A 25317-nucleotide genomic window follows, 5' to 3' on the forward strand; every position below is an offset into this window, starting at 1 on the left:
GCAACTTGCGTGCGCCGAGCCCTGCGTGGGCTGCCCGTTCCCTCCAAGGCCGCTTCGAAATCGGAGCGGCCTCGGAGTGAACTTTCCTTCTACCGCCCCGCACCTTCCCCTCCCTTCCCCTACCTAACCCACCCCCTCATCCTATCTAAACCTTCCCCCTACCTCTGGCAGGCGTAACTCTGCGCGCGGCAGCGGGCTGCTGGCACGCCATCACCCGACCCAGGGGCTGGTCCGGAGGCCTCGACCACACCCCCGGGCTGGCACCACGCCCCCGACACGCCCCCAGAATGCCCCGAAATTCGTGCCGACCACCCGACACGCCCCCTTGCGATGCCCCGAGACATTCGCGCGTCCCGGGGCTTGTGCGCGCTGACGAGCCTATGCAAAATAGGCTCGGCACGCGCAGGGGGGTTTTAAAAAGGTTACATGCGTACCTTATGCGCGTAACCCTTTTAAAATCCGGCCCTATAGGAATAACAGTGACTAACAGAGGCATGTTGTCAGTAAGACTCGTCAAATGATAAAAGAAAATTCAAGGACAGCTTTCCAAAAAACACTTTCTGCTTAAACTTTATGTTTGACCATTCTTACACAGGCTTTTATTATTTTATTAGCAGGAAACTGAAGACAGATTTATATTTAACTGTGGCTAATGTGGAAGAAATAAATCCCAACTTACTCAATAGTATCACTCATTTTATTCTTCTAGAAAAAATATTTAAAACTTGAACTAAATAAAAATCATGGCCCACGCAGAGTGATATTTACAATCTATGTACAAAGAGAAGTTGATCAATCCGGTTTAGCAGTTCAGAGTTTACATATTACACTGACTCTTGGTATCATACACAGGGTGCTAAACTCTCAATAATCATTTGCTGTTGATCATTAAGGGCTATGCAGCACCATATCTAATCATATACTGAGTCAATAAAAATTATTTCAAAACAAATATGTCTTTTTCTGTTGTAAATAAAAAACTGTCCAGCTTAATGAAAAAAATCACTAAAAGTCCAAAGCAATGCACTTAGCTGAGATGTCAAATGTGATGGAACTGTCCAGGTTACATTGAAAATGGAAGCTGGAAGATACTGAAGGTATTCCAAGAGCAATGCTTAAGCCTAACACTGACAGTTTTGGCAATCTACGCCTGCATCAGGGGCTATCCAGAGCTGTTATTGTGAATAATAAACGTATGTTAGTCAAATATCAAAATGCTTTAAAAAATACAAATAATTCAGTCAGTGTCAAAAACTTTCTAGTATAATATTTGGATTTCAGCATCTGTGCCTTGAAATGGTTCCATAGGAGCAGCCATTTTATAAAGTATCTTAGAAGTGCCTCACAAAAAAATCAGCTTGCAATGTGAGGCAAGACATGATTGAGCAAAACAATGTCCAACAGGTAATCAACAAAGACTGCCAAGGATAATAAAAAAAAAAAAAAATAAACAAAATGAAATAGCAATCCTTTAATAAAAACCTGACCGTTCAATCTCCTTATTCAAATCTGACAAACGGTCATTTTTTTTTATTTTTAAGAGTATTGGAATATTGGAATAACATGCCTTGATTGGCTTGCAGGCATAGATCGTCAAAACACTGCTGGTGTCAAACTTAAGCGCAGTTCTTGGAATGCCTTCAGCATCTTCCAGTTCTACTCTGGAAGAGGGTAAATAAACATTCTCTACTTACCCATTTCATCCCACTCCTGACTCTATAGACTTCTCTCATATCTCTTCTCAGCTGTCAAGTTCTCCAGACTGAAGAGTCTTAACCCATTTAGCCTTTCCTCAAACGGGAGCCATTCTATCCCCATTATTTTGGTTACCCTTCTCTGATTCTTTTCTAGTTCTACTATATCTTATTTGAAATGGAATAACCAGAATTGCACACAATACACGGTTGCACTGTGCATTCATACAGAGGCCTTATGAATACATTCATTTTATTTTCCATTCCTTTCCTTATAATACCTAACATTCTATTTGCTTTTTTGACTGCTGCTGCACCCTGAGCTGAGGATTTAGCAAAGTTGCTTACATGTAACAAGAGTTCTCCGGGGACAGCAGGACATATCAGACACATAAATGGGTGACATTTGACGGTGTCAATCTAGAACAGCTCTCTCAAAGCTCAGAAAGAAAAAAAATCTTTCTGTGTATATGCAGAAATTCCCATACATCAGGCCCTATGTGTGCATGAGTCTCTTCAGTTCCTTTCTAGGTAAGCTTCAACTCAATGGGGAGGTGGGTGGGATTGTGTGTTCGAAATGTCCTGCAGTCCCAGAGAACCGTCCCGAACAAGGACAGTATCAGACACATAAGAAGGGACTCCCAAGCTGAGCACTGCATCAGAATTATGATTCCTTATAGTGAAAATATGCAACCTGTACAATGAAAGAAGGCAGGTGAGTTGAAATAATTTATTTAGAACTGTTTGACTAAAAGCAATGTCTAATGGATTGCAAATGCATCTGACACTAATGCTCTTGGATCTAGCATTTTGGAGCAATACATTGGTAGCTTGTTATTGTAAGATACTCAATCTTTGAAATTTATTTTGCAACGTGTTGTCGGGTATCTGCTATGATATTGTGTTTCCCTGGAATTAGCGTGGCATAAAGTAAAATGTTTCTTTGCATTGGTTGAGACCATATCTTGACAGCTTCTTTACACAGCCTTATTTGTTTATGTAACCCCAATTCAGGGGTTTGCGGAACTTGGCTGGGGTCACAACTAAACCCAGGGTTAGGTCCCAATTTTACAGTCACCAGTCCATTTGCTCTGGGAATCCCTTCCCAGCATGCTACATCGGCTCTTTGGGAGCGGCACACAGGAAATAACAGGCTAGACTCACTGGCAGGTGTTCCAAATTAAAGTTTAATTTTATTTGTCAAAATGCTCAATGTTCATGAATAACTTATTTCCACACACACTGAATCCCACTGGCTTGGATCTTTTATTCCTCTGTGGAAATGTCCTTCAGATTGGACCCTGAGAACTGCTTACTCTCCAGGGAGTGGATAGATAAATAACACAGGTGGGTAGGGTATCCTAAATGTGGTGGAAACCCTTTCCTCAAGCAGTACCTGAGATCCAGGGGGTCTCCACCTATTCTACAAACCAGTCTATGTCCTGTGCCCAGGGCACAGACTCCAGTGAGGGTCTCCAGGCATCTCCCAAACCACTCACTCCTGTTCTCCTCTCCAATCTGCTGCTGCACTTTTCTGGAAGAAAAGTCCCTGGCAGAGAAAGCAGTTCTTCTCTTTCCCATCCTCTGGGCAAGAAAGGGTGGCTCCAAATACTTCCTACCCCAATTCAGGAAAAACACTGAAAATAGAATGTCTTCACATAGTGACATAGTAATTATAGCAGAAGGAGACCAAATAGTTTATATAATCTGGCCAGCAAGTTTCTTATGGTAGTAACTCCTGCTCCGTGAAGGATATCCCCCATGTTTCTGTTAAGAGTAGAAATTGCTGCTCCATGCAGATTACCCCCCTATGAGCCTTATGTTAAAGTAGTAATATTAAACAATCAAAACCAAGGAACTGTCCAACCCTTAACAAAATTACTGTTAGCAACACTTTACAGGGTGAGCAGCCTTTTTCATAATTCAGACAATGCTGCTTGAATGCGCTTTGTTTTTGGACTTGGTCGTAGAAGCAGTCCTGCATATTTTCCCTATTATCTGCAGATCAGTATCCCGGATCGTAAAAGTCAGGGCCTAGCACTGGCTGTTTTCTGAATCCAATTCCCTTCCCCCCCGCACCCTGCCATCAAATTGGAGAGTGAAGTTGCAATTGCATCAAAATCATGAAAACTAACTGGTTAAGGGTGGTAAACACCATGCCTTCTGTTAGGAGTAGTAGCTGCTGCTCCATGCAAGTTACCCCCATGAACCTTTTTCTTCATTTTCACCTCTAGCCTTTAGGGATCCACAGTGTTTGAACCATGCCTTTTGAATTCGTTTACTGTTTTTGACTTCATCATCTCTTCTGGATGGGCATTCTAGGCATCCATCAACCTTTCCATGAAGAAATATTTCCTTATGTTGGTTCTGATTCATCCCCCCTCGAGTTTCATTTCTTGACCCTTAGCTGAACTGTTTGTTTTCCAACGGAAAAGATTTGAGAATCATGCATCATTAAAACCTTTCAGGTATCTGAAGGTCTGTATCATATCTCCCCTGTACCTCCTCTCTTCCAGGGTATACATATTTAAATCCTGCAACCTCTTCTCATAAGTCTTCCGATTCAGACCCCACACCATTTTGATCAACTTTCTATGGACTGCCTCCATCCTGTCTCGATCTTTTTTGAGATAGCCAGAAAAGGTTCAACTCTCTGTCAGCTTCTAATGGACAAGTCATCTCCATCCCTCCTCTTACTAAGATCCGGGGTTACTCAGAGAGGAAAATTCAGTTTCCCAAAAAGCCTTCCAAAATCCAGGATCCAGGCAGAACCTTCAAGGCATGGAGTGCCTGATAAAGGAACAATCCCCTGCAAATAAGGTTAGGTTAGAAGGTCCAACAAAAACAGAAAACACAAGCAGCTCCTTATTTTTCCACTCTTAACAAAACAAATGCCACCCCACTCTTTTTCTTACCCCACCCCTCTTATAAGAACATAATTGCCATACTGGGTCAGACCAAGGGTCCATCAAGCCCAGTATCCTGTTTCCAACAGTGGCCAATCCAAGTCACAAGTACTTGGCAAATACTCAAACATTAAATAAATCTCAAGCTACTATTGCTTATTATTTATTTATTTATTTAATTTTTTTTTTATATACTGAAGTATAGCTAGATGCCTTCACTCCGGTTTACAGATATAAAAACTTAGTACATTTTGCCAACAAGTAATACAAACAGGGTATAACTGTGATCAAACCGGGTAATGATCAACAAATTGAACTTATGCAAATTAAAGACAACAACAACAACTTAGAGTGGGTTAATTTATATAATTTGAATTGTGTTATCATTGAAGGGGGAAATATATTTTTAACGGAAAGAAGTGGATGTCAACGTTCGATTTACCTATGAGAAACTAATTTTAGAAGTCAGTGGATAATTATATAGAATCATTCTTGTCAGTGAACAGTCAAGCTTAAACGTTCTATGTAATAGTCTTGGGATTGTTCATGTATAACCGAAATAGGTTATGCGTTAGATAAGTTATGTGTAGTTAACCGATACAGTCTTTGAAAGTTTGACTGAATATCCATGTTTTGAGCTCTTTTTTAAATGATTTGATGTTGCTTTGTGAGCTCAGGTAGTCTGGTAGTGAGTTCCATAATTTCGGTCCTGCAATGGAAATGGCTCTGTTTCTTGTGTTGGATAGCTTAGCTAATGGAAGTGGTTCTTGTCATGCGTTGTGATCTGTGTATCTGTATGATGTTATTGAGTGCAGTGTTATCTGCTTTGTATATTGCGTTGTGTAAGATTGATTAATAGCAGTTTATGGAATTTTCCTCTAGAAACGTATCCAAACATTTTTTAAACTCAGTTACACTAACTGCTGTAACCACATCCTCTGGCAATGAATTCCAGAGTTTAACTATGCACTGAGTGAAAAAGAATTTTCTTCAATTTGTTTTAAATGCGCTTCTTGCTACTTCATGGAGTGCCCCCTAGTCCTATTATCTGAGAGTAAATAACCAATTTACATTAACTTTTTCAAGTCCTTTCATGATTTTGTAGACTTCTATCATATCCCCCCCCCCCCCCCCCCCCTCAGTGGTCTCTTCTCCAAACTGAACAGCCCTAACTTCCTTAGCCTTACCTCATAGGGCAGCCATTCCATGCCCCTTATTTTGGTTTCCCTGTCTCCAGTGCAACTGTCTCTCTTTTGCACAGTGGCATTATGACATTCATCATTTTATTTGCCATTCCTTTCCTAATAATTCCTAACATTGTTTGCTTTTTTGATCGCCACAGCACACTGAGCCAACAATTTCAATGTATTATCCACTATGATGCCTAGATCTCTTTCCTAGGTGGTAACTCCTAAGACAGAACCTAACATTGTGATACTACAGCAACGGTTATTTTCCCTAGGAAGCTCAAACTCCCTGAGAGGGGGCCTTAAGAAGGGGGGGTACTGTTGCGCCCATCGGTCGCAGATGGCTGCGACCTTTGCTGCTCACCTCTTTTTGCCCTGCAGCTCCGATTCTGGCAAAGATGGCCACCACTCCCCGGCATTCCCGGGACGGCATGGGCGATCCCGGTCGCTATCTTGAATCTGGTGTGACTTACGGCACGTGCGTGCCTGCCTCCTTCTTATCCACGTTATGGCGGGGGCATCCCCTCCACATGACGTCACTTGCCTACATGTATGTAAACCTACCGAACCTTCCTATCTACGAGTTAGCAAGGATTCCATCTTGCTTAATTCCACTTCTCAGAGATGCTTCGCCTCACTGTTCCTGCATTCCGGACTGAGTGATTCAGGTACCCGCTCCTCGGGGGGCCTTGCTGTACTCAGGGCTATCCGCTCCTCAGAGAGCCTTCTCTGCGAGTCTCACATTCTCCAGCCTAGTGAGCACCTCTCACTTCTACTACGTACGGACCCTCCAGTGTTCCCGTGCCACGGGTCTCCACTGCGACTACAACTGTAATTCTTCTGCACCACTTCGGAGTGAGTACAAGATCTGCTCTACTCTCCTCCTCTCTTCACGCTGTGTGGATCCTCGGGTTATCCTGCTCTGCAGACCACTATCGGATCAACGCTGCCTTGTGCCTACTTTCAATACCAGCCTCTGGCCTACCCCGTGTTGCGGGCCACTACCGAAGAATCAATCTAGAGGTCTTTCTACTCTGGACTGTGTTTATAAACCCGTTCCTCAGGTTACTTTCTGCTGTATAATAAAACCTCTTATCTCTTGTGTCCATCACTGCTGAGACCCCGCCTGTCATGGTGAGTCCCCACAGGGCTCCTCCCTGTGGATGGAGTCAGCTCTCACCATGACCCAAGGGCCCATGACCAAGCTCAAGTATAACAGATTGCTAACTGCATGGATCCAGCTCAGCTCTCAGCCTTACAGGCCATCCCTGGCTTGGCCCAATGGATTTCGGAGCAACAGAGGATTCTTGAGATATTGGCTACCGCCTTTAATCAGCTGAATTCCAGACGGAGTACTTCTTCTACTTCTGACCAGAATGCATCTCCCCCGGTGGTTACCGGGCTTACTACAGTTCCTTTGCCTGCCCCTACTCGTTTCTCACGAGACTCCCTGTTGTGTAGGGGCTTTCTAAATCAGTGCTGTATGCACTTCTCCTTACAACCATCATACTTTCCTACTGCTGTTACCAAGACGATGTATATCCTGTCCTTGTTGGATGGAAAAGCCCTGGCCTGGCTTCACCTCTTTGGGAATGCAATGACCCAGTCCTGAATGACTTGCGTGGGTTTCTGGCAATCTTCAAGTCAGTATTTGATGACCCCGCTCGCCAGTCTACAGCTGGTTCTGCACTCCTACACCTTCAACAAGGAACCAAGCCACTCCCAGACTATGTGATCGAATTTAAAACCCTGTCTTCTGAACTCCTATGGGATTCAGGTTGTTTATGAGCTATCTTCTTAAAAGGCCTCAACTCCCATATAAAAAATGAACTTGCTGCACGTGAGTTGCCTGATACGTTAAGGTCTCTTATTGACCTCGTTGGACGGATTGACTGCCGTATACGAGAGCGCTCCTCTGAGGTAAAACCTCTCAAGAAACACTCTTCCGGTGGAACACGCTCTCGCTCCTTGCCTTCAGCTCAGGTCCAGCCTTTACCCAATCCTGAAGAAGACGACAAACCCATGCAACTAGGCCGTAGCCACTTAACCACCAAGGAGAGGCGGTATCGCAAAAATATGGGCCTCTGCATGTTTTGCGGGAAAACTGGCCATGCAGTCCAAACCTGTCCTATCTGTCCAGGAAACATGCAGACCTAGGATCCGCCAGAGGACTCTTCCTAGGTCTGACTGCACCATCTCCTCCACTGACTCTCCCGGTCTCCATCATCTCTGAGCCTATTGAATTTGCCACACAAGCACTAGTCGACTCAGGTGCAGGTGGGAATTTTATTCTTAAAAGATTGGTAGAGCACCTACAAATTCCTACCAAATCAGTACCCACACAGCGAGCCACTGCCAGGAGAAGTCTTGCTCACTACACAATCCATTTGCCTACGCACTGGATCCCTGCATACCGAGTACATCACTTTCCTGATCCTCGAGAAAGCTATTCATCCCATTGTGCTTGGCATACCATGGTTACAAGACCACTCTCCCCAGTTCAACTGGTCTTCGATGGAGTAATCACAATTGGGGCCGACCTGCCATGATACATGATTAAAAAAAGTAACCCCATTGCCATGTATGGTCACCACTACTGCCCCTCCTGGCCTACCACTGCAGTACACATCATTTCAAGATATATTTTCTAAACAAGGGGGTATAGGCCTTCCAAGGATCACCCCCCCCCCCCTTTGAAGTTGGCCTCCGGGGCATTCCATTCCAGGTCAATCAGTTCCAGGATGGCTTCCAACATAGGACAGTAGCATGAGGCCTTACGAGACGGCACCAAGATCCGCCATAGGGTCAGTGCCCGGAATGCCCCGCGTCTTCGGAGTCTGAGAAACAAGGGCTGGTAATTCGTCCTTGTGGAAGAAGTGAAACAAGGTTCAGTATGGTTCCATCCCTGGGAAATTTCTCTTTCCTCCAGGAGGTCACTCTCCTCACTGAGTTGTCTGGGCACCTAATAGGGAAATTCTTGGTTAGGCGAGGCCTGTCTCGAGGCATCCGAGTAGTACCGGAAGGATCTTGTGCTCCCGACCTGGGTTGAGCCTGGTGCGCAGCGGAGGCTGTTTGTAGCCCTTTGTAGAATTTCAACCAAGAGGAAGTCTCTGGGTCTATGTTGATCCCAGGGTAGGGGTGGAGTTATGTCCCAGAGGTGTCCTCCTGTGGGGAGGCTGTGCTGAGATACGTAGGTCTGGGGATCAATCCTCAGTAGTTTCGGACCCCTCCGACAGTGGGGTTCCGTTCCCCCTGGGTTCTTCACACCGCGGGCATTGGCAGGACTTCAATTCAGTCTGCGTGGTTCTTATGTGGCAGGCTATGCAAAGAGCCTTCTGGCCTTCTTAGACGCCAGTGCCATTGATCTATGTCTAGGCCCAGAAGTTTCACTGCGTGCGAGAATTTGTGCGCAGTCGTACTTATGCGCTCGGCATTTGTGCGTGGCCGGAGATATGCGCTCGGTGTTTGTGCGTATCCATAGTAATGAGCACAGTAATTGTGCGCGACAGTAGATACGCGCATGGCACTTATGCACAGCCGTAGTTATGCGCACAGAGTTTGTGTGTGGCCGTAGTTATGCACCTGGAGGCGCTCCGGTGTGCGCGTGGCTCGGATGTGCACTCGGCTCTGAGTTGTGTGCGCGCGACTCTATGGGGTACGCACAAGTTATGCATATAGGGCGCTAGAAGATCCTGCGCGTAATGCTGAAGGGGAGGGAAGATGGCTCCGACGACCACTGCGTGCAAGATGGCGCCCCTCTTGAGGGTCTCCACATGTGGACCCTTGGATCAGATCAGGGTCTAGCCTAACCAAGGCTGTTCAACCCAATCAGAATTCCCTCTTTAACTCAGTGGAAGCAGAGTCGGTACGGCGATTCGAGTTCTGGAGACCGGAGACCTTAAAGTAAAGTTTCCTTCTTACCTGGTCTTATCGCTTACTGCTTGTGTATCGGATGGTCTCCAGCTGCAGGGGGGAGAGGGTTTTACCTTCACCGCCACGCTTGGAGGCGCACCGGCTGCCTTTCAGCCACTCTGGAGGCTAAGTCCACACCGGGACCAAGGCACATTTCTGAGGGAAATCACCTCAGGCATTCTCGACTGGAGGAGGGACCCTTAGGTTTCACCACAGGAGAGTGGGGCTCGATCTTCTTAAAGGTACATTTCTTTCTTTTTTCTGTAGATTTCTCTCATTTTTGCTGTAGATTTCTTTTCTTTTTGCTGTAATTGTTAACACTATTCTAGTGTGGAATAGTGTCCGCATCTGCTATGGGAGACGGAGAAATACTGAAGAGCTGAGCATGCTCACGGGTATATGTAGGCTGACGTCAGCTTTGAAATCTGACTCAGTCTCCCATCTGCTATCAGGAATACACTATACCATTGGTCCTGAGTCCATCTGGCTACATGCTAGGAAACCTGTTTCTTTCATTGGTAGATAAAAGACTATAGATACAACAACATCAGGGGAAGCCTTTAAAATTGAAAATAAAATTTAACATATCAATAGGAGAAATTGAAATGGATTTAGGAAAATTAAAAAACAAAACAAAACACAAACTAAACCCCCTAGAATGATTTTCCCTATTTTCAATTTTATGATGCAAAATCTCATTATCCCTAATCAAAGGGATGATGTAAAATGATAATTTGACTTCCAAATTCCCCATCTTCCTTTCATATTCTTTAAACAACTCAGAATGATTACCCACTTGTGAATGCAACTGTTCAAGGGACACCATGGTCCTATTGATTCTAGATGTAATAGCAGGTCATAAAGTCTCTAGAGTGATGAGAGATGGTAAGATCTTCCACCATAACAGGTATCTGATGCCTTCCCTCCAGGACTATATCTCTCACCCCTACTAGAGATGTGCTCCAAAGGTTAAGAGTATTAGAAATGTTGTTATTTATTGGGAGAATAATTTGAACATTGTCCGCATAAATGTAATATGATAATGTAAGATCAGATAGGAGTTTACATAGTGAGAGTAAATATATATTAAAAAGTGTTGAAGATAATGAAGAACCTTGAGGGACTCCATGTGGAAGAGGAATTAGTTTGGATTCCTATAATTAGTCTTGATTATGTATGATCTATTGCATAGGTATGATGTGAATATAAACCGATTTCCTCTAGTCTTTTCAGAAGAATATTATGGTTTATGGTGTCAAAGGCAGCAGAAATATCAAGGAGAATAAGGATGAATTTTTGTCCGTTGTCTAATCCTTTTAGGATTAAATTAGAGAGAGATATTAATAGGGTTTCTGTGTTGAGAGTACTTCTGAAACCATGCTGAGCTGGAAAAAGTATTTTATGTTTTTCAAGGTGTTCTTGGAGTTGCTGATTAACAAATTTTTCTAATATTTTGGCTATGAAGGGGAGATTGGATATAGGTCTAAAGTTGGCAATGTTAGATTGGTCAAGAAGCAAAATTGCTTACCTTGTAATAGGTGTTATCCCAGGACAGCAGGATGTAGTCCTCACATATGGGTGACGTCAGCAACGGAGCCCTAGTGCGGGAAAACTTCTGTCAAAGGACAGGATGTAGTCCTCACGAAACCTACCCGCCACCCCGCGGAGTTGGGCCTTCTTATTTTTCTAAATTTATTTTGCTAACGCTTATTGCTACATATGAGACTGAAGCGAGACCCCTGTGGCACAGAATATCATGGCATGCTGGGCATGCTCAGTAGCCCCAGGCTGCCAGTCAAAAGTTTCTAGAAACTTTGACAGAAGTTTTCCCGCACTAGGGCTCTGTTGCTGACGTCACCCATATGTGAGGACTAGCATCCTGCTTGTCCTGGGATAATGAGATTTTTTGAGAGTAGGTTTAATCACTGCACATTTTAATTTGTCAGGGAAAATGCCTTCATTTAGTGAAAGATTTATAATATCTGCAATTGGCCTAGCAATAATGTTAGAGACTAATTTAAGTAGTTTAGTTGGGATAGCATCAATTGGGTGAGAGGCCGGATTCATTTTTTGAATGATGTTTTGAACTTCAGTGGAAGCTAGAGTATAAAAAAAAAGACCAATTTGAATTTGGTTTGATTGTAATGCATATGGTGTTTTCTTTAATTTTTGGTATATTCATGGTAAGGTTGAGTATTTTTTCTCTAAAAAGGGTAGCAAAGTCATCACATGAGATAAGTCGTTGGGTTTTGGGCAAAGGAGGTTTGCCTTGTTTTATGCTATGTCTATGAAGACTAATTCTTATCTTCATTTTGGCTTGTTTCACCAAAGAGGAAAAAGGAAAAATAAACAAAACTTTGGCCAAAAATTAAAAAAAAAACATAGAAACAAGGAGAGAGAAATTGAATAGCTGACCTTTCTGATAGTGGATGAAAAAAGACTGAGGGATTTGTGCAGCAAACACCAACGCAGGAAATCCTGCACATGCTCAGAATTTTTTCTTCTGAACTGTGAGAAAGTACACTGCGCCATGGTGCTGTTGGATGACATCACCCACTTGTGTGGCTGACTTTGTTCCTGTTTGTCCACAGAGAACGTATATTGAAATGAGCCATAAAATATTCCATGGCTTGCAATTTGTCGGGCCCAAATACTTTATTAAATATTAACTAGCAAACAATTCTCCTCTATTTGGCCTCCTGTGCGACTCTTGCTCAAGCTTTGAAGAGCATTTTTTTAAAAAAAACTGTCAAGTCTTCCTGAAAAGCAATTTGTCATGGCTCAAATTGTGTGAATTCAATCCTTTAATGCTACATGTGCAAAATACATACCATATGTATTATCAAAAAGCTTCTACTAGAAATATAAAATAATAAGTATTAAAATTATAGAAATATAATGCAGTGCCATACAAATGCAATAGTAGTGTAATAGCATCAAAGAGTTTTTTTTAAATGAATGACTCTCAGCTGTCTTACAGTACTAGAAAAGACCAGTGAAGAGAAGCCACACTTACAGAAGACAGGCTGATGTCTTCATGCATACTTCCAAAAAGGTCAGGAGATGAGACATCCATCGAAAGACTGAAAAAAAAAAACAAAAAAGTGGTAAAAGCATTATTTCAGTTACCTTCTGCAGGAAAAATCAATAAGAACATTAGTTATCTCAGTATGAGAGCCGAAAACCCAAAGAACAACAAAAATTGTAAGCACCATTAGATGCTGTCCCGAAGTACAATAAAAAATTTGGGGATAGTTAGGATAGGTTTAGGGGTCGGGGAGGAGAGGGGAAGAGGGAGGAAGGATAGGGTTAGGGAAGTTCCCTCCCAGTCCGCTCCTTTTTTGGAGGGACTGGGAGGGAACTGGGAAAAACCGAAATCATGTCACAGAGTGTAAATGAAAAAATCCTGCACGCATGAGACTCCGGGCTGCCCACACATGCGCGCGTGGATGTTAAAATCAGACGCGCACATGGACATCGCATTTTATAACATGCGCGCGCATGTTATAAAATGATCGCATCCATGTGCGCATGCCGGGAACCGCACACACCTTTTAAAACCTACCCCATAATGCATTATCAAACCTATTTGTACACTTTTACACCTGATTCATACAAATGAAGTCAGAATTATATATTGTCTGCCATTTTTGGGAGGGAGATTTAGGTGAACTGGTGGGGGTTTAGGGTGAATTGTTAGAGGGTCTAGATGAACTGAAGGACTGAGTAAACAGGTGGCGGCAACAGAAAACTGGCGATCCTAAGCACACACGCAAGCAAGTATTTTTAAAATGATATACGTGATATCCAAATATCTGCCTTCGATCTTTGGTTGGGTAGAAAACCATGGTGTGTAGGATGTCTGGGAATGAAGATCGGGTCTATTACTTGGTCGGATCATTCTCCTGTTTTTGGGTCCTTCCGTCTGCAAACAGATGATCTGGGGACTAGGTATTGGAGGCTGAATAATACATTACTAACTGACCGCTCGATCTGTGAGGCTATCAGGGAAGATATCAAAGAATACTTCCTCCTTAATGACAATGGAGAAGTATCCCCAGGTATACTATGGGATGGGCTCAAAGCAGTTGTATGGGAAAAGCTGATAGCTAAGGCGGCTGCACGCAAAAAATTGGCTCAACAAGCTCGCCTAGAGTTCCTCAGAGATATTACTCAATTGGAGGCTCAACACAAAATTGAGGGGAGTGGGAAGATTCTACAGGAACTGGATAAAAAAAGGAATGAGTTAAGAGTGATTTTAGATGGTGAGATTCTTGATAAATTGGACAAATCCAGATACGCCCACTTCACCGAGGGAAATAAACCTGGCAAACTTTTGTCAAGGCAACTAAAGCAACAAATTGCTCAGAGCCAAATATTTAAGATAAAGGACCTACATGGCAAATTTGTTTTAGATAATATGAACATTCGGAATCGATTTGTGCAGTTTTATCAGGAGTTATACACCAATGAACATCCGATTGCGGATAGCAATATAGATAGTTACCTAATGGAAGTACAGCTGCCTTCTTTAAGTGCTGAACAGTCGTCTAGGCTAGATGAGCCAATATCCCAAGGGGAGATATTTTACGCTATATCTACGCTTAAACCTCAGAAAGCCCCAGGCCTAGATGGATTTTCAGGACTTTTTTACAAGAAGTTTAGGGACTTACTTATACCATACTTACAGAAAGTTTATAACGATTTACTGCAGAACCCTACGCTACCGCCCTCTATGGACGTGGCTAGTATAACCATCTTGCCAAAACCGGGAAAGGATAAGTCTCTCTGTGGATCCTACAGGCCAATCTCTCTGTTAAATTTAGATTTAAAGATTCTAGCGAAAATACTGGCCAGTAGGCTTAATAAGGTTTTGCCCTTCTTAATACATGATGATCAATCGGGTGTTATACCAGGGAGGCAAGCGGGGGACAATTTGCGTAAAATAACCAATTTGATATGGGAGGCCAGAGTTCAGCAGACCCCCGCGGTGCTAATGGCTGTGGATGCAGAAAAGGCCTTTGATAGGGTCCACTGGGGGTTTCTATTTCGGGTCCTGCACAAGGTGGGTTTAGGGGACAAATTTAGAACTGATGGACCAGGTCCTCTCCTCTGTTGACCAAAGTGCTTGGGTTATCTGCCCCAAGCACACTGCTCCCCAACCTCTGAGACTGACGTACCCAGTCCGGAATCTCCAGATCCACAGCCTTTTCCAGGTTGTGACAGCCACACTACAGACAGGATCTGGACTCTTGTAGAAGAGGTAAGGACAGATGATACTCCTCCGATACGGAATTCCACCTGGATAAGAGTGCATTCTGCAATGGTCTCATGTGTGTGAAGGCTCATGGAACCAGATCCAATGTGGAAGCTATGGACCCCAGTACCTGTACATAGTCCCAGACCGCTGGCACTGACAGCTGAAGCAGGCACGTCACCTGCGCCTGCAACTTCATCACCTTGCCCAAGGTCAAAAACACCCTGCCCTACTGGGTATCGAAGAGCGCCCCCAGATACTCCTATGACTGAGAAGGCACCAAGTAACTATTCGCCACATTTATTACCCAACCCAGCGACTGCAAGATGGCTGTAACTCGCTGGAGAGACCTCTGGCACACCTCCTCCATCTTCGCACGAATCAGCCAATCATCCAAATATAGATGCACCAATACCCCTTCTCTTCAAAGGGCTGTTGACACTACCACCATCACCTTTGTGAAGGTCTGAGGCGCCGTGACCAGCCTTAAGGGAAGAGCACTAAACTGAAAATGTTGTCCCAACACCATGAAACGCAGAAACTTATAATGGTCCTGTCGAATGGGAATATGGAGATACACCTCTGTCAGGTCCAACAATGCCAAAAACTCTCGGTGGCGGTCTGCCACTATTACCGTTCTTAATATCCCAATCCAAAAATGCGGAATCCTCAAGGCCCTGTTCACCTTCTGCAAGTCAAGAATGGTCCGAAATGTTCCTTCTTTCTTGGGAACCACAAAATAAATGGAGTACCTTCCCTGAACCTGCTCCTCCTTCAGGACAGGAACAATCATGTTTAGGTTGAATAACCTCTGCGGAGTCCCCTGCACCGCCTCTCGCTTGCTTCAAGAGACTAAGTGGGCTCCAGAAAGGCTTCCCTGACAGGGCAGGAAAATTCTAGTGTGCAGCCATCTCAAACCACCTCTAAAACCCAGTGGTCCAAGGTAATCTTGGCCCACAACTTCTACAGAGGAATTGGCAATGATAGTTTCATTGTGATGATTTGCCATCACCGGCCCCTTGGAAGGCACCATCCCTGGAAGATCTGCAGGCGCCTTGAAAGGACTGCTGCTGTCCCGCCGACTGCTTGCTCCCTTCACCTGAGGGAGGCTTGCCTGACCGGAACCTATGTGAATCCCAAAACCAGGACCGAGGAAGAAACACTTTCTTGCCGATCTATTGCCTTTGGACTCTCCCAAAGTTTTTATCAGCTGATCCAAATCCTCCCCAAAAAGGAGTTTCCCCTTAAAGGGAAGATTACACAGCTGTGCCTTGGACCACATGTCCGCTGACCAATTTCGTAACCACAAAAGCCTGCGAGCCATTTCTGCCGAGACCATGCTCTTGGCTGAAGTACACACCAAGTCATAAAGCACATCTGCGACATAAGCCACTCCAGCATCCAAGCACACTGACTGCAGAGAATCAACATCCCCTGACGAGGCTTGTTCTCATGTCTTCTGCACCCAGCATAGACAAGCTCTCTGCATCATGCTACCACAAATCGCGGCTCAGAGACTCAAGGCAGACACTTCAAACAACTGCTTCAACTGAATCTCCAACTTGTGGTTTTGAACATCCTACAAAGCAGCAGCTCCGGCACTGGGATGGTCGTCTTCGGCACCCGCAGGAGCTCCAACATTTCCTCCATTGGGGGTGAAGCTTAGCCATGGCCCTTCTGACCTTCAGACCCGCTTCCAGAAAGTCTCACTCCTGGTTCACCAATTTGCAAATCTTCTTTGGCAAGGGAAAATCACTAGCAGGACCTGCAGCCTATCCAGGACCGGATTCATTTAAATTTATTTTTTTATAATAAAAGCTTTTCTATAACGCTCATACAAATATAGGTCTAAGCAATTTACAATATCAACATATGTAATTAAAACACATATTACAGAGTAAAGTAAATTAAGAAGCAAACATATAGGTTAAAATGAAGTTGACTGGGATTTACAATTTCCAACATCCATGTTTAAAATAACTTCATAAAAGAAAACACTGGATTAAAAGAAAAGACACTACAAAAATAAGAGGAACTTAACAAAGAAGTTCCCAAATTGCGACAGTGAGTGTATTCGTGATTAAGAAAAGTGAGGGTGTTATGGTTGGAGTTCAATAAAGACTGAAACGCATAGGTGAATTTTTATGGCCCTTTTGAATTATTTTGTATTGGTCAGTAGACATATGGGGTTTGGGAGGGAATTCCAAAGTATAGGTCCTGCCACAAAAAAAGAGTGTCTATGGGTGAGGTCTAGTCTTGCTATTTTAATGCTTGGAATCTTGAGGTAGTTTTTGTCCATGGAACATAGATGGCGTGGATGTTGATAGAGGCAAAGAGAAGAACATAGCCATACTGCTGATGGATTATGAAGTAAAGTATGAATAATGGTAAAGATCTTGTAAAGGATGCGTTGGTGTATCAGTAACCAATGGAGGTGTTTGAGAATTGGAGTAATATCATCTCGTTGTTTAGTGTTTGTCAGTAAACGGGCTGCAGCATTTTGAACTAGCTGCAATGGACGTAGTGTACTGTCGGGAAGGCCAAGGTAGAGTGAGTTATAGTAATCCAAACCAGTTAAGATTAATGCTTGTAGGATTGAGCGTAAATCAAATGGGTAAAGAATAGGTTTTAGTTTAATAACTGTAATTTGTAAAATTAATTTTTGGTTACAGAGGAGATATTGACAGTCATAGATAAAGTGGAGTCAATGGTAATACCTAAATTATGTGCTTGTCTGGATATTGGAATCAAGATATTATCAAATGTCAAATCATTTGGTGGGGCACGGGAGCTGTTGGAAATGGTTGATAAGTATAGGAATTCAGTTTTTGCAGACTTGAGGGTCAACCGGTTATGTGACATCCAAATTTTTATTGAGTTTAGGTTAAGGCTTAGAAAATGTGTTACTTCATGAGGTGTCAAAAGGTAAAATGAATTAGATGTCATCAGCATATATTTTGAATTTGATATTAAGACCAGAAAGAAGGTGGCAGAGGGGCAACATGTAAATGTTGAATAGGATGGCAGACAAGGCAGATCCTTGAGGGACACCGGAATCAGGGTAGTACAAGTGAGAATGATATTGTCCTATGTTGATTTGTGATCTGTGAGATAAGAAGGATTTAAACCATTGGAGAATAGTACCATCAATGCCAATGCGTTGAAGATTAGAACATAGAATGTTATAGTCTAAGGTGTCGAAGGCGGCTGAAATGTCAAGGAATATTATAATGTAAACTGTATTCGAGTCAAAGCCATGAACTATCCTGTCAAAGGAAGAAAGAAGTAGGGATTCCGTACTGTGTCCTTTGCAGAACCCATGCTGGTCTGGGTGCAAGATACTGTTTTCATCAATGTATTCTGTTAACTGGTGTAATACTATGGATTCTATTATTTGGCTAGCGATGTTAAAGAAGCTATTGGATGGTAATTGGAAAGATCATAGGGGTCTTTAGATTTCTTTTTGGGAATGGGAAAAATTGACGTTTGTTTTAAAATATCTGGAAAAGTAACAGAGGATAGAGATAGGTTAACCAATTGTGCCTGTGGTGGGGTGACAAGTTCTTTAATTTTTAGTAATTTTCCTGGGCACAATAGTAAGGACTATTTGAACTTTTTGATTTGGTGAGAACATGATCAATAGCAGCAGGGTTCATTGGGGAGAAAGAGGTCCATGAGCTAATTTCTGGCAGAAGGTTACTTGTTGTGGTAGGGAGTTGAGAGAAATTTGAGGAGAGCTTTAATATTTTATCTCTGAAAAATTGTGCTATGTTATCGCAGAAAGAGTTGAAGAGATGATCTATAGATGCATATTTTCAGTAGTAAGAGATTTTACAATGTTAAATAGAACATTGTAGTTGCCATTGGCAGCTTGTATTTTATCAGCATAGTACTATAGAATTTTTTCTGCATGATCTATATATTTTTTTAATTTATGTAGGTAAGAAAAATATGCATTTTTTCTTTCAGGAAGAGGATGTTTACGCCAGCGTCTTTCCAGACATCATAATTTAGCTTTCATCTTATGTAGTGTGGAGGTATACAAAGGGGCATTTCGTTTAGCGGAGACAGTGCATAGTTTTTTCTGAGCTAAAATCTAGTTCATCTGAAAGTGTATCGTCCCATTTTCCTTCATTATCCTACTCCTCCTGAGTCACCTTCACCCCCAATTCCTGTAACACCTGCAGAATAAGGGGACGCAATTCATCTTTCTTAAACAAAAAGACCTCCTGAAGATCATCTCCTTCTGACACAGAAAGCTCGTCCGGGTCCAGATCATCCTTATTCATATCTGGATCCGCATTTGGGGTTGCATACACGTCCACATCCGGATTGGTCCCTGCAAATCCAAAGGATCCTCTGTCAAATCATCAAGAGTCATTCCCATCCCTGGGTCAGCCTCCGGACCCACTCGACCCAAACCCAGGCATCACAGCAGATCCCTGGATCCCCCCGCAGGGGCCACCTTAGGAATCTTGGCAACACAATGGGACGGCCTCCCTTTTTGATGCTTGATCCCCGGCCCCCTTCCTTGCCAGAAAGGAGCAGAACAAACTCTGGTGAAAAATCTTTGGGGTCCTCAGCCCCCTGTTGAGGAAGGCTGCCCTCCAAATCTCCTCCCCCAGCCTGATTTTCCTTCACCACAGGTGACAGAGGGGGAGGGGAATCACTGGAGTCTCTGTTTGTCGCAGAGCCCTGTCTGCGATTCCCTTTGGGAATGGCTGACCCCTGAGGACTCCCCTGTGGCAATAGCCAAGGCCCTGATGAACGAAGGGCACTCCTTCTCCAAGAGCCCCCCCCCCCCATTGGGGTTCCCTTATCTCCTGCCTTATAGCTAGAACACAGGGATCTACTGTTGAGCTGAGCAGACCAGATCCTGCAGGCCCTGCAGACTGCCAAACGTGGCTTTGGTGCCATTAGGCACTAGGCACGCTGCCCCACAGGCCACACAAGCAGATGCAACCACCACACTGCAAGCATACACGCAATGCATGCAACCGGCCCGGCAGGCTGCACATAGCTGCAATGCCGCACATCGCAAATTGACAGGAAGCCAACCTGAGCGGCGTGCCGGAACCACCAGCGCGATGTTGGTTGGCCCCAACCAAGAAACTGTGTGGCAGCGCCAGCCCGACTGGCAAACAAAGCCAATTTAAGCCGCACCCGCAGCCCCTGCCAGCACAGCTGCTACCTCCCTCAACACCCCCGGGGAGATGATGAGTGGGCCTGCACAGAAAACGAACATGGAGAAAGAAAACCCCCCAGAATCCTAGGGTTTTCTTAGCCTGCTTTGGCTGAATGAATTCTATGTGACTTGCTGAGAATGACTTGCAAACTTCAGCTAGTCAGGCAGGCAAGCTGGCACCAGAAAGGTGAGGCCTATTCATTGGGTCACAAAGAAGATAGCAACGGCGGGAGCTTCAGGCACTATTCTCAGGAGTTTTTATCCACACAGCCACAGATGTATTAATTATCTTGACTAGTAAGATTTTAACAGAACAAAGGATTATCTCGAGAGTGAGGGCAAATGGGCCACGCCTGGGAAAACTAATCAGGGCAGTTCAGAGATAGTCACATCATGCTGTTGACATGACAACCTATGTAAATGATTCTTTGGGCAGTCACGCAAGTCTAGAAGCTTCCACAATATTGTATGTTATCTATAATGTTATCTATAATGTTATCTATCTAATATGGACAAAAAACAACCACATCTTTTGATACTACTAGATCTCTCTGCAGCCTTTGACACTGTCAACCATTCATCTCTATTAAAATGTCTGGCAGATATAGGCATTAAAGGAACAGTCTTCAGCTGGTTCAAATCCTTCCTAGCAAATAGACAATTCAAAGTAAAGATTAACAACAAAGAATCACAACCGATCCCTTCCAACCGGGGGGTCCCTCAGGGTTCCTCCCTTTCCCCTACCCTCTTCAACATTTACCTCTTACCTCTATGTCATCTACTTACTAAACTAAACCTAACTCACTATCTCTACGCGGATGACATCCAGATACTCATCCCAATCTCAGAATCCTTACAAAAAACCTTGGCTCACTGGAACAATTGTTTGCAACAGATCAATCATCTTCTCTCCAGCCTTTGCCTCATTCTTAACAACAACAAAACTGAGATCCTAATCATCAATCAAGACATCAACATCAAACTTCTAAACCCAGCTGACCTACTCAACTCATCCACTCCCATATTAAATCACTCACCACATGTTCGAGATCTAGGTATCATGCTAGGCAATCAGCTCAATTTTAAAAAATTCATAAGCACAACCACCAAAGACTGTTTTTATAAGTTACAAGTCTTAAAAAAATTGAAGCCTCTTCTTTATTTCAACGATTTTCGGATGGTCCTACAAGCCATTATTCTATCAAAAGTCGACTATTGCAATTTGCTTCTCTTTGGCCTTCCATATTCATCCATAAAACCCCTCCAAATGCTACAGAACTCTGCAGCCAGAATCCTTACCAATACGAATAAAAGAGATCACATCATCCCCATTCTCAAGCTCCTCCACTGGCTGCCTATAAAGCAAAGGATCCTATATAAAGTACTCACCGTAATTCATAAATCCATTCACAATATCTCTCCTCTTCAATTATGTAACCAACTACGCCCTCACTCCTCCTCTAGACCCATCAGAGGAGCATATAAAGGCACACTCTATGTACCTTCAACAAAATCCTCGCATCATAAACGTGCCATATCTACAGCAGGCCCCATTCAATGGAATGCGCTCCCACCAGACATTCGGCTTGAGTTCTGCCACTCTTCATTCAAAAAAAAACTTAAAACCTGGCTCTTTAGCCAAGCTTTTCCAGGACCATGATCATCATTTTTTCCCCTCCAACCAGCAAGAACATATCTTCTTCACAAACCCCCATTTTCCATACCACTACCTACTTCGGTATCTAATCTCTTGCTGCAGGACACTTGAGACTTTCTCACTTATACGTTATAATTTTTATGCTCAATAAGACCTGTCAACTTAATTGTTTAAGTCTTTTTTTTTTTTTTCTCCTTTATCTTTTGGTCATCAATGTTACAACGTTATTGTTAAATTTTGAACTTATGTACACTGTTCCAAGTTTCATAACCTTGTTCTATGTAATGCCTTTTGGCAATTTTCATGTTCTGTTTCAATGTAAACCGATGTGATCTTTATTTCATATAGGAACACCGGTATATAAAAATCTAAAAATAAATAAATAAATAAATAAAAGAAGGATCACTTCCTGTATACGATGAGATGCTGGTTGACAGGTTGTCAGAGGCATGGCATCAGCATCTCCCGAGAATACTTATATTGTTCAATAAAAGATTATGTTTTTCACTAAAAATCTAAGTGTTCTTGTCTCCCTGGCCATAAGCGTCATAAAAAATGGCATGGCGCTTAACAGAGAGAGAGAAGGGAAAAGCACCCCAAACTTCCCCTCCTGAAATGCTGACAGCTCCCGTTGTCACAGGCGCACTCACCGCCTCAGACTGTTCCCTTAAGCTGCCATAAACACAAAAAAGGTTAAAAGATAAACAGGGTACTTCCCTGACATGCCAGCGAAGATTCAGGAGGAGGCATCAGAGACCCTGAGGGAGCCAGTCCCCTGGCTATCAGGACCTCTGCTAGAAGAGGATGAACACCAGCCAAGAGCTTCCAAGTCCCCATTCGCCCTACTCCACCTGGGGGATGGTCCACAAAGGAGTCTAACACCTCAGGGAGCCTCTGAAAACTTCTTCAAACAAATTCTCTCTCGCAATCTAAACTTTTTGTCAGACTGCAGGTTTGCACCTCTACCATCTGCTGACGACAGAGAAATACTGAGGGACTGCAGGTAGCATTCTCGGTTATGGAGCAGTGCCTCAAAGTTTTGTTCTCTGCCTCCATCTGCTGGGATTGCAAAACCCACTTGTCTGGACTGATCTGGGTATGTACAGGAATGTACAATTAAAGTTTTTGTCTGGATAACTGAAAAGTTACCCAGAGAAGTCCCTTTGAATACTGGCTTCCTAGTTTTTAGGAAAAAAAGATTAAAGTCTGGTTTTATAAACAAGTTTTTTTGGCTGATCCTGAATATCAATTTTGGGTTAGACAGTTAAGAGAGATGGCGGTGGCTTTGTCTGACTGTGATGGTTAGTAGATTATGGAATTTGATCTATTTAATGGCTAGGGATCTATTTTACTTTTTCATGAATTACTAGGATTGATTTAGCTGATTTGGTGTACATTTTTGTTTATTGTGTGATTCTATTGTTTTTATTATTTATTTATTTGTTACCTATATCATTACTTGTTTATAGTTAATTTTTATCGTACCATGGCTTTGAGGCCTAAAAGTAAATGAGGGTAGTCAAGTATAAATAAATTAATTTTATGAGAAAGTATTATTGCTCATAAGACATTGTATGATAATGCTTTTGTGAGATTTTGTTGAAAGAAAGATTGTGAAAATCCAGTGCTCAGTGAGGAGACATTAACGTTGAGAATAATCTCACAAAAGGCAAAATATTTATGGAATGTAATGATTGTGAAATATTTGTAACTTTTCATAAGTCGTGAAATGAGAGAAAAAGAAAATCAATCCTAATAAATAAAACAATTTTATATCAAACCCCAAAATGTTTAAATCAGAAAAAAACCTTCTCATCTATATGTGGCATATTCATAAATGCTGATAATTACCTTTTAATGTTGTAGTAACACCAAGGCATGGGATAGTAAGCTATCAGTATCATGATACAATAATTAAGAATACTGACATGTCCTTTAAGTCATAATACTGACATGTCCTTTACGTACTTGTTAAGTTTAGTTCATTTCACTTACAGTGTATTATCCACATCTCCATCGGGTTTGGTACTCAGGTATTCCAGACAGTCTATAAAAACCTATTCAGATAAAGCTAAAGGTCAGATTTTTCAGAAGAACTGCAGTATGTTTCAGGTACTTACTGTATAATACTAATTTAACAAACTCATTTGTGCCAGAATTGCTAAGATTCCTTTTATTCCTGCTCCACTTTTGTAGAACTCAGGACTTCACCAGGTAAAATAATTAAGTGCTAGCTTTCAGACTTCTACAACTCACAGTATTAATAATAGCAACTTGCTTTAAAAAGAATCAATTTAAATCTTAACTTTTCAAAAATATACGTGCAGCAAACTTTAGGGGTGAATGTTTGAATAATCAATTTCAATTTTAAACTGGAAAGAAGAAAAATTAAAATGTAGATTACTACTACTAATACCCATTTTTATAAGGTCCACAGAACAAATAAAATGTCTTGCGGAAAAGTTAGAGAAAGCTGGGGCGAAACAAAGCTCAGGGTTCATGACATACCATTTCCAGATTCATATACAAATCAAATATATGAGATTTCTTCCCTAGCATCTAAAAATGTGTTCCTGACCATGGCAGCATATGTTGCTGCATTAGAGAGAATGAATGAGGTTGAAGAGCTAGCAGCTTCCAGCCTACTAACCACTCGTTCCCAAACTAACAGAGCACTGTGGCCCACTTTCAAAATAATGAGAAGAGGGCCTGGAAGCCTTTTGACCAGGGTTATCTTCACCCATCCACACTTATGAAGAGAAAGAGACCTGAGGCTTTAGAGCCCCCTCCAACTCCTTTCCCCATAATCCAAGACAGGAGGCATAAGCCTAGATGACTAGAGGACCATAACTATTGCTGTTGCTGCCTACCCCTTCAAGAGAAAAAAAAAGTCAGTGAAATGAATGGAGGGGTGAGAGACAGAGAGAGGGAAGGGAGGGAGAAAGGATTCCTGGAATGAAACCGCCTATAACAAGAGATAGCATTGGTTTATAAATATTTAAATATATATTTAAAATGAAACAGATGAGCCCTGGTCTAGAGGAACATAACTGGCTTTCAAAGCTTCTGGATCAATATACCTCTGCTTCCAACACTATGGACTGGAGCACAAAAACTAGACTTCAGACTCAGAGTTTCTAAAATTTGGCTTCCAAAAGTTTGGTCTGGCTCCTAGATTTAAAAAAAAATGTTCAACCTGTTCACAGCTACATGTTTTGACTATTAGAACAGACTATCTCTCTTCATGCATTACTAAAAGCTTGCAAGTTTTCATTATTTATAAAACCAGTCATAGAACTTCTTTAATGTCATATTGTTTTATTACCTGTATTATACCAATACTTAGACGGCACACCTCCCCCTGTATTTTCTGTGACTGGAAAACCTAAAGAAAGAACAATTTTAGTTTTTCATACAATCAGAACTGAATAATAAAAGGGAAAAAGTAATATAATCTCACAGAAAGCAGCAAGACAACCTGAATTTCTCAAAATATTAACTAGCTCATTTTTTCTTTAG

At 42.6% G+C, this 25317-nt stretch overlaps 1 protein-coding gene across 1 annotated transcript in view; it reads right to left on the reverse strand.

Moving 5' to 3' along the window:
* EXOC2 (exocyst complex component 2) overlaps positions 1-25317 on the reverse strand; it is a 391656-nt gene that overhangs the window by 108894 nt on the left and 257445 nt on the right. The window contains exons 19-21 of the mRNA XM_029590528.1: positions 25124-25183; positions 23794-23855; positions 12716-12782 (exon numbers count right to left, since the gene is read on the reverse strand). Coding sequence (XP_029446388.1) covers positions 12716-12782; positions 23794-23855; positions 25124-25183 — 189 coding nt within the window. The remainder of the gene's footprint in view (positions 1-12715; positions 12783-23793; positions 23856-25123; positions 25184-25317) is intronic.

This window comes from Rhinatrema bivittatum, chromosome 2 (genome assembly GCF_901001135.1).
Source record: "Rhinatrema bivittatum chromosome 2, aRhiBiv1.1, whole genome shotgun sequence".
Classification (NCBI taxonomy): Eukaryota; Metazoa; Chordata; class Amphibia; order Gymnophiona; family Rhinatrematidae; genus Rhinatrema; species Rhinatrema bivittatum.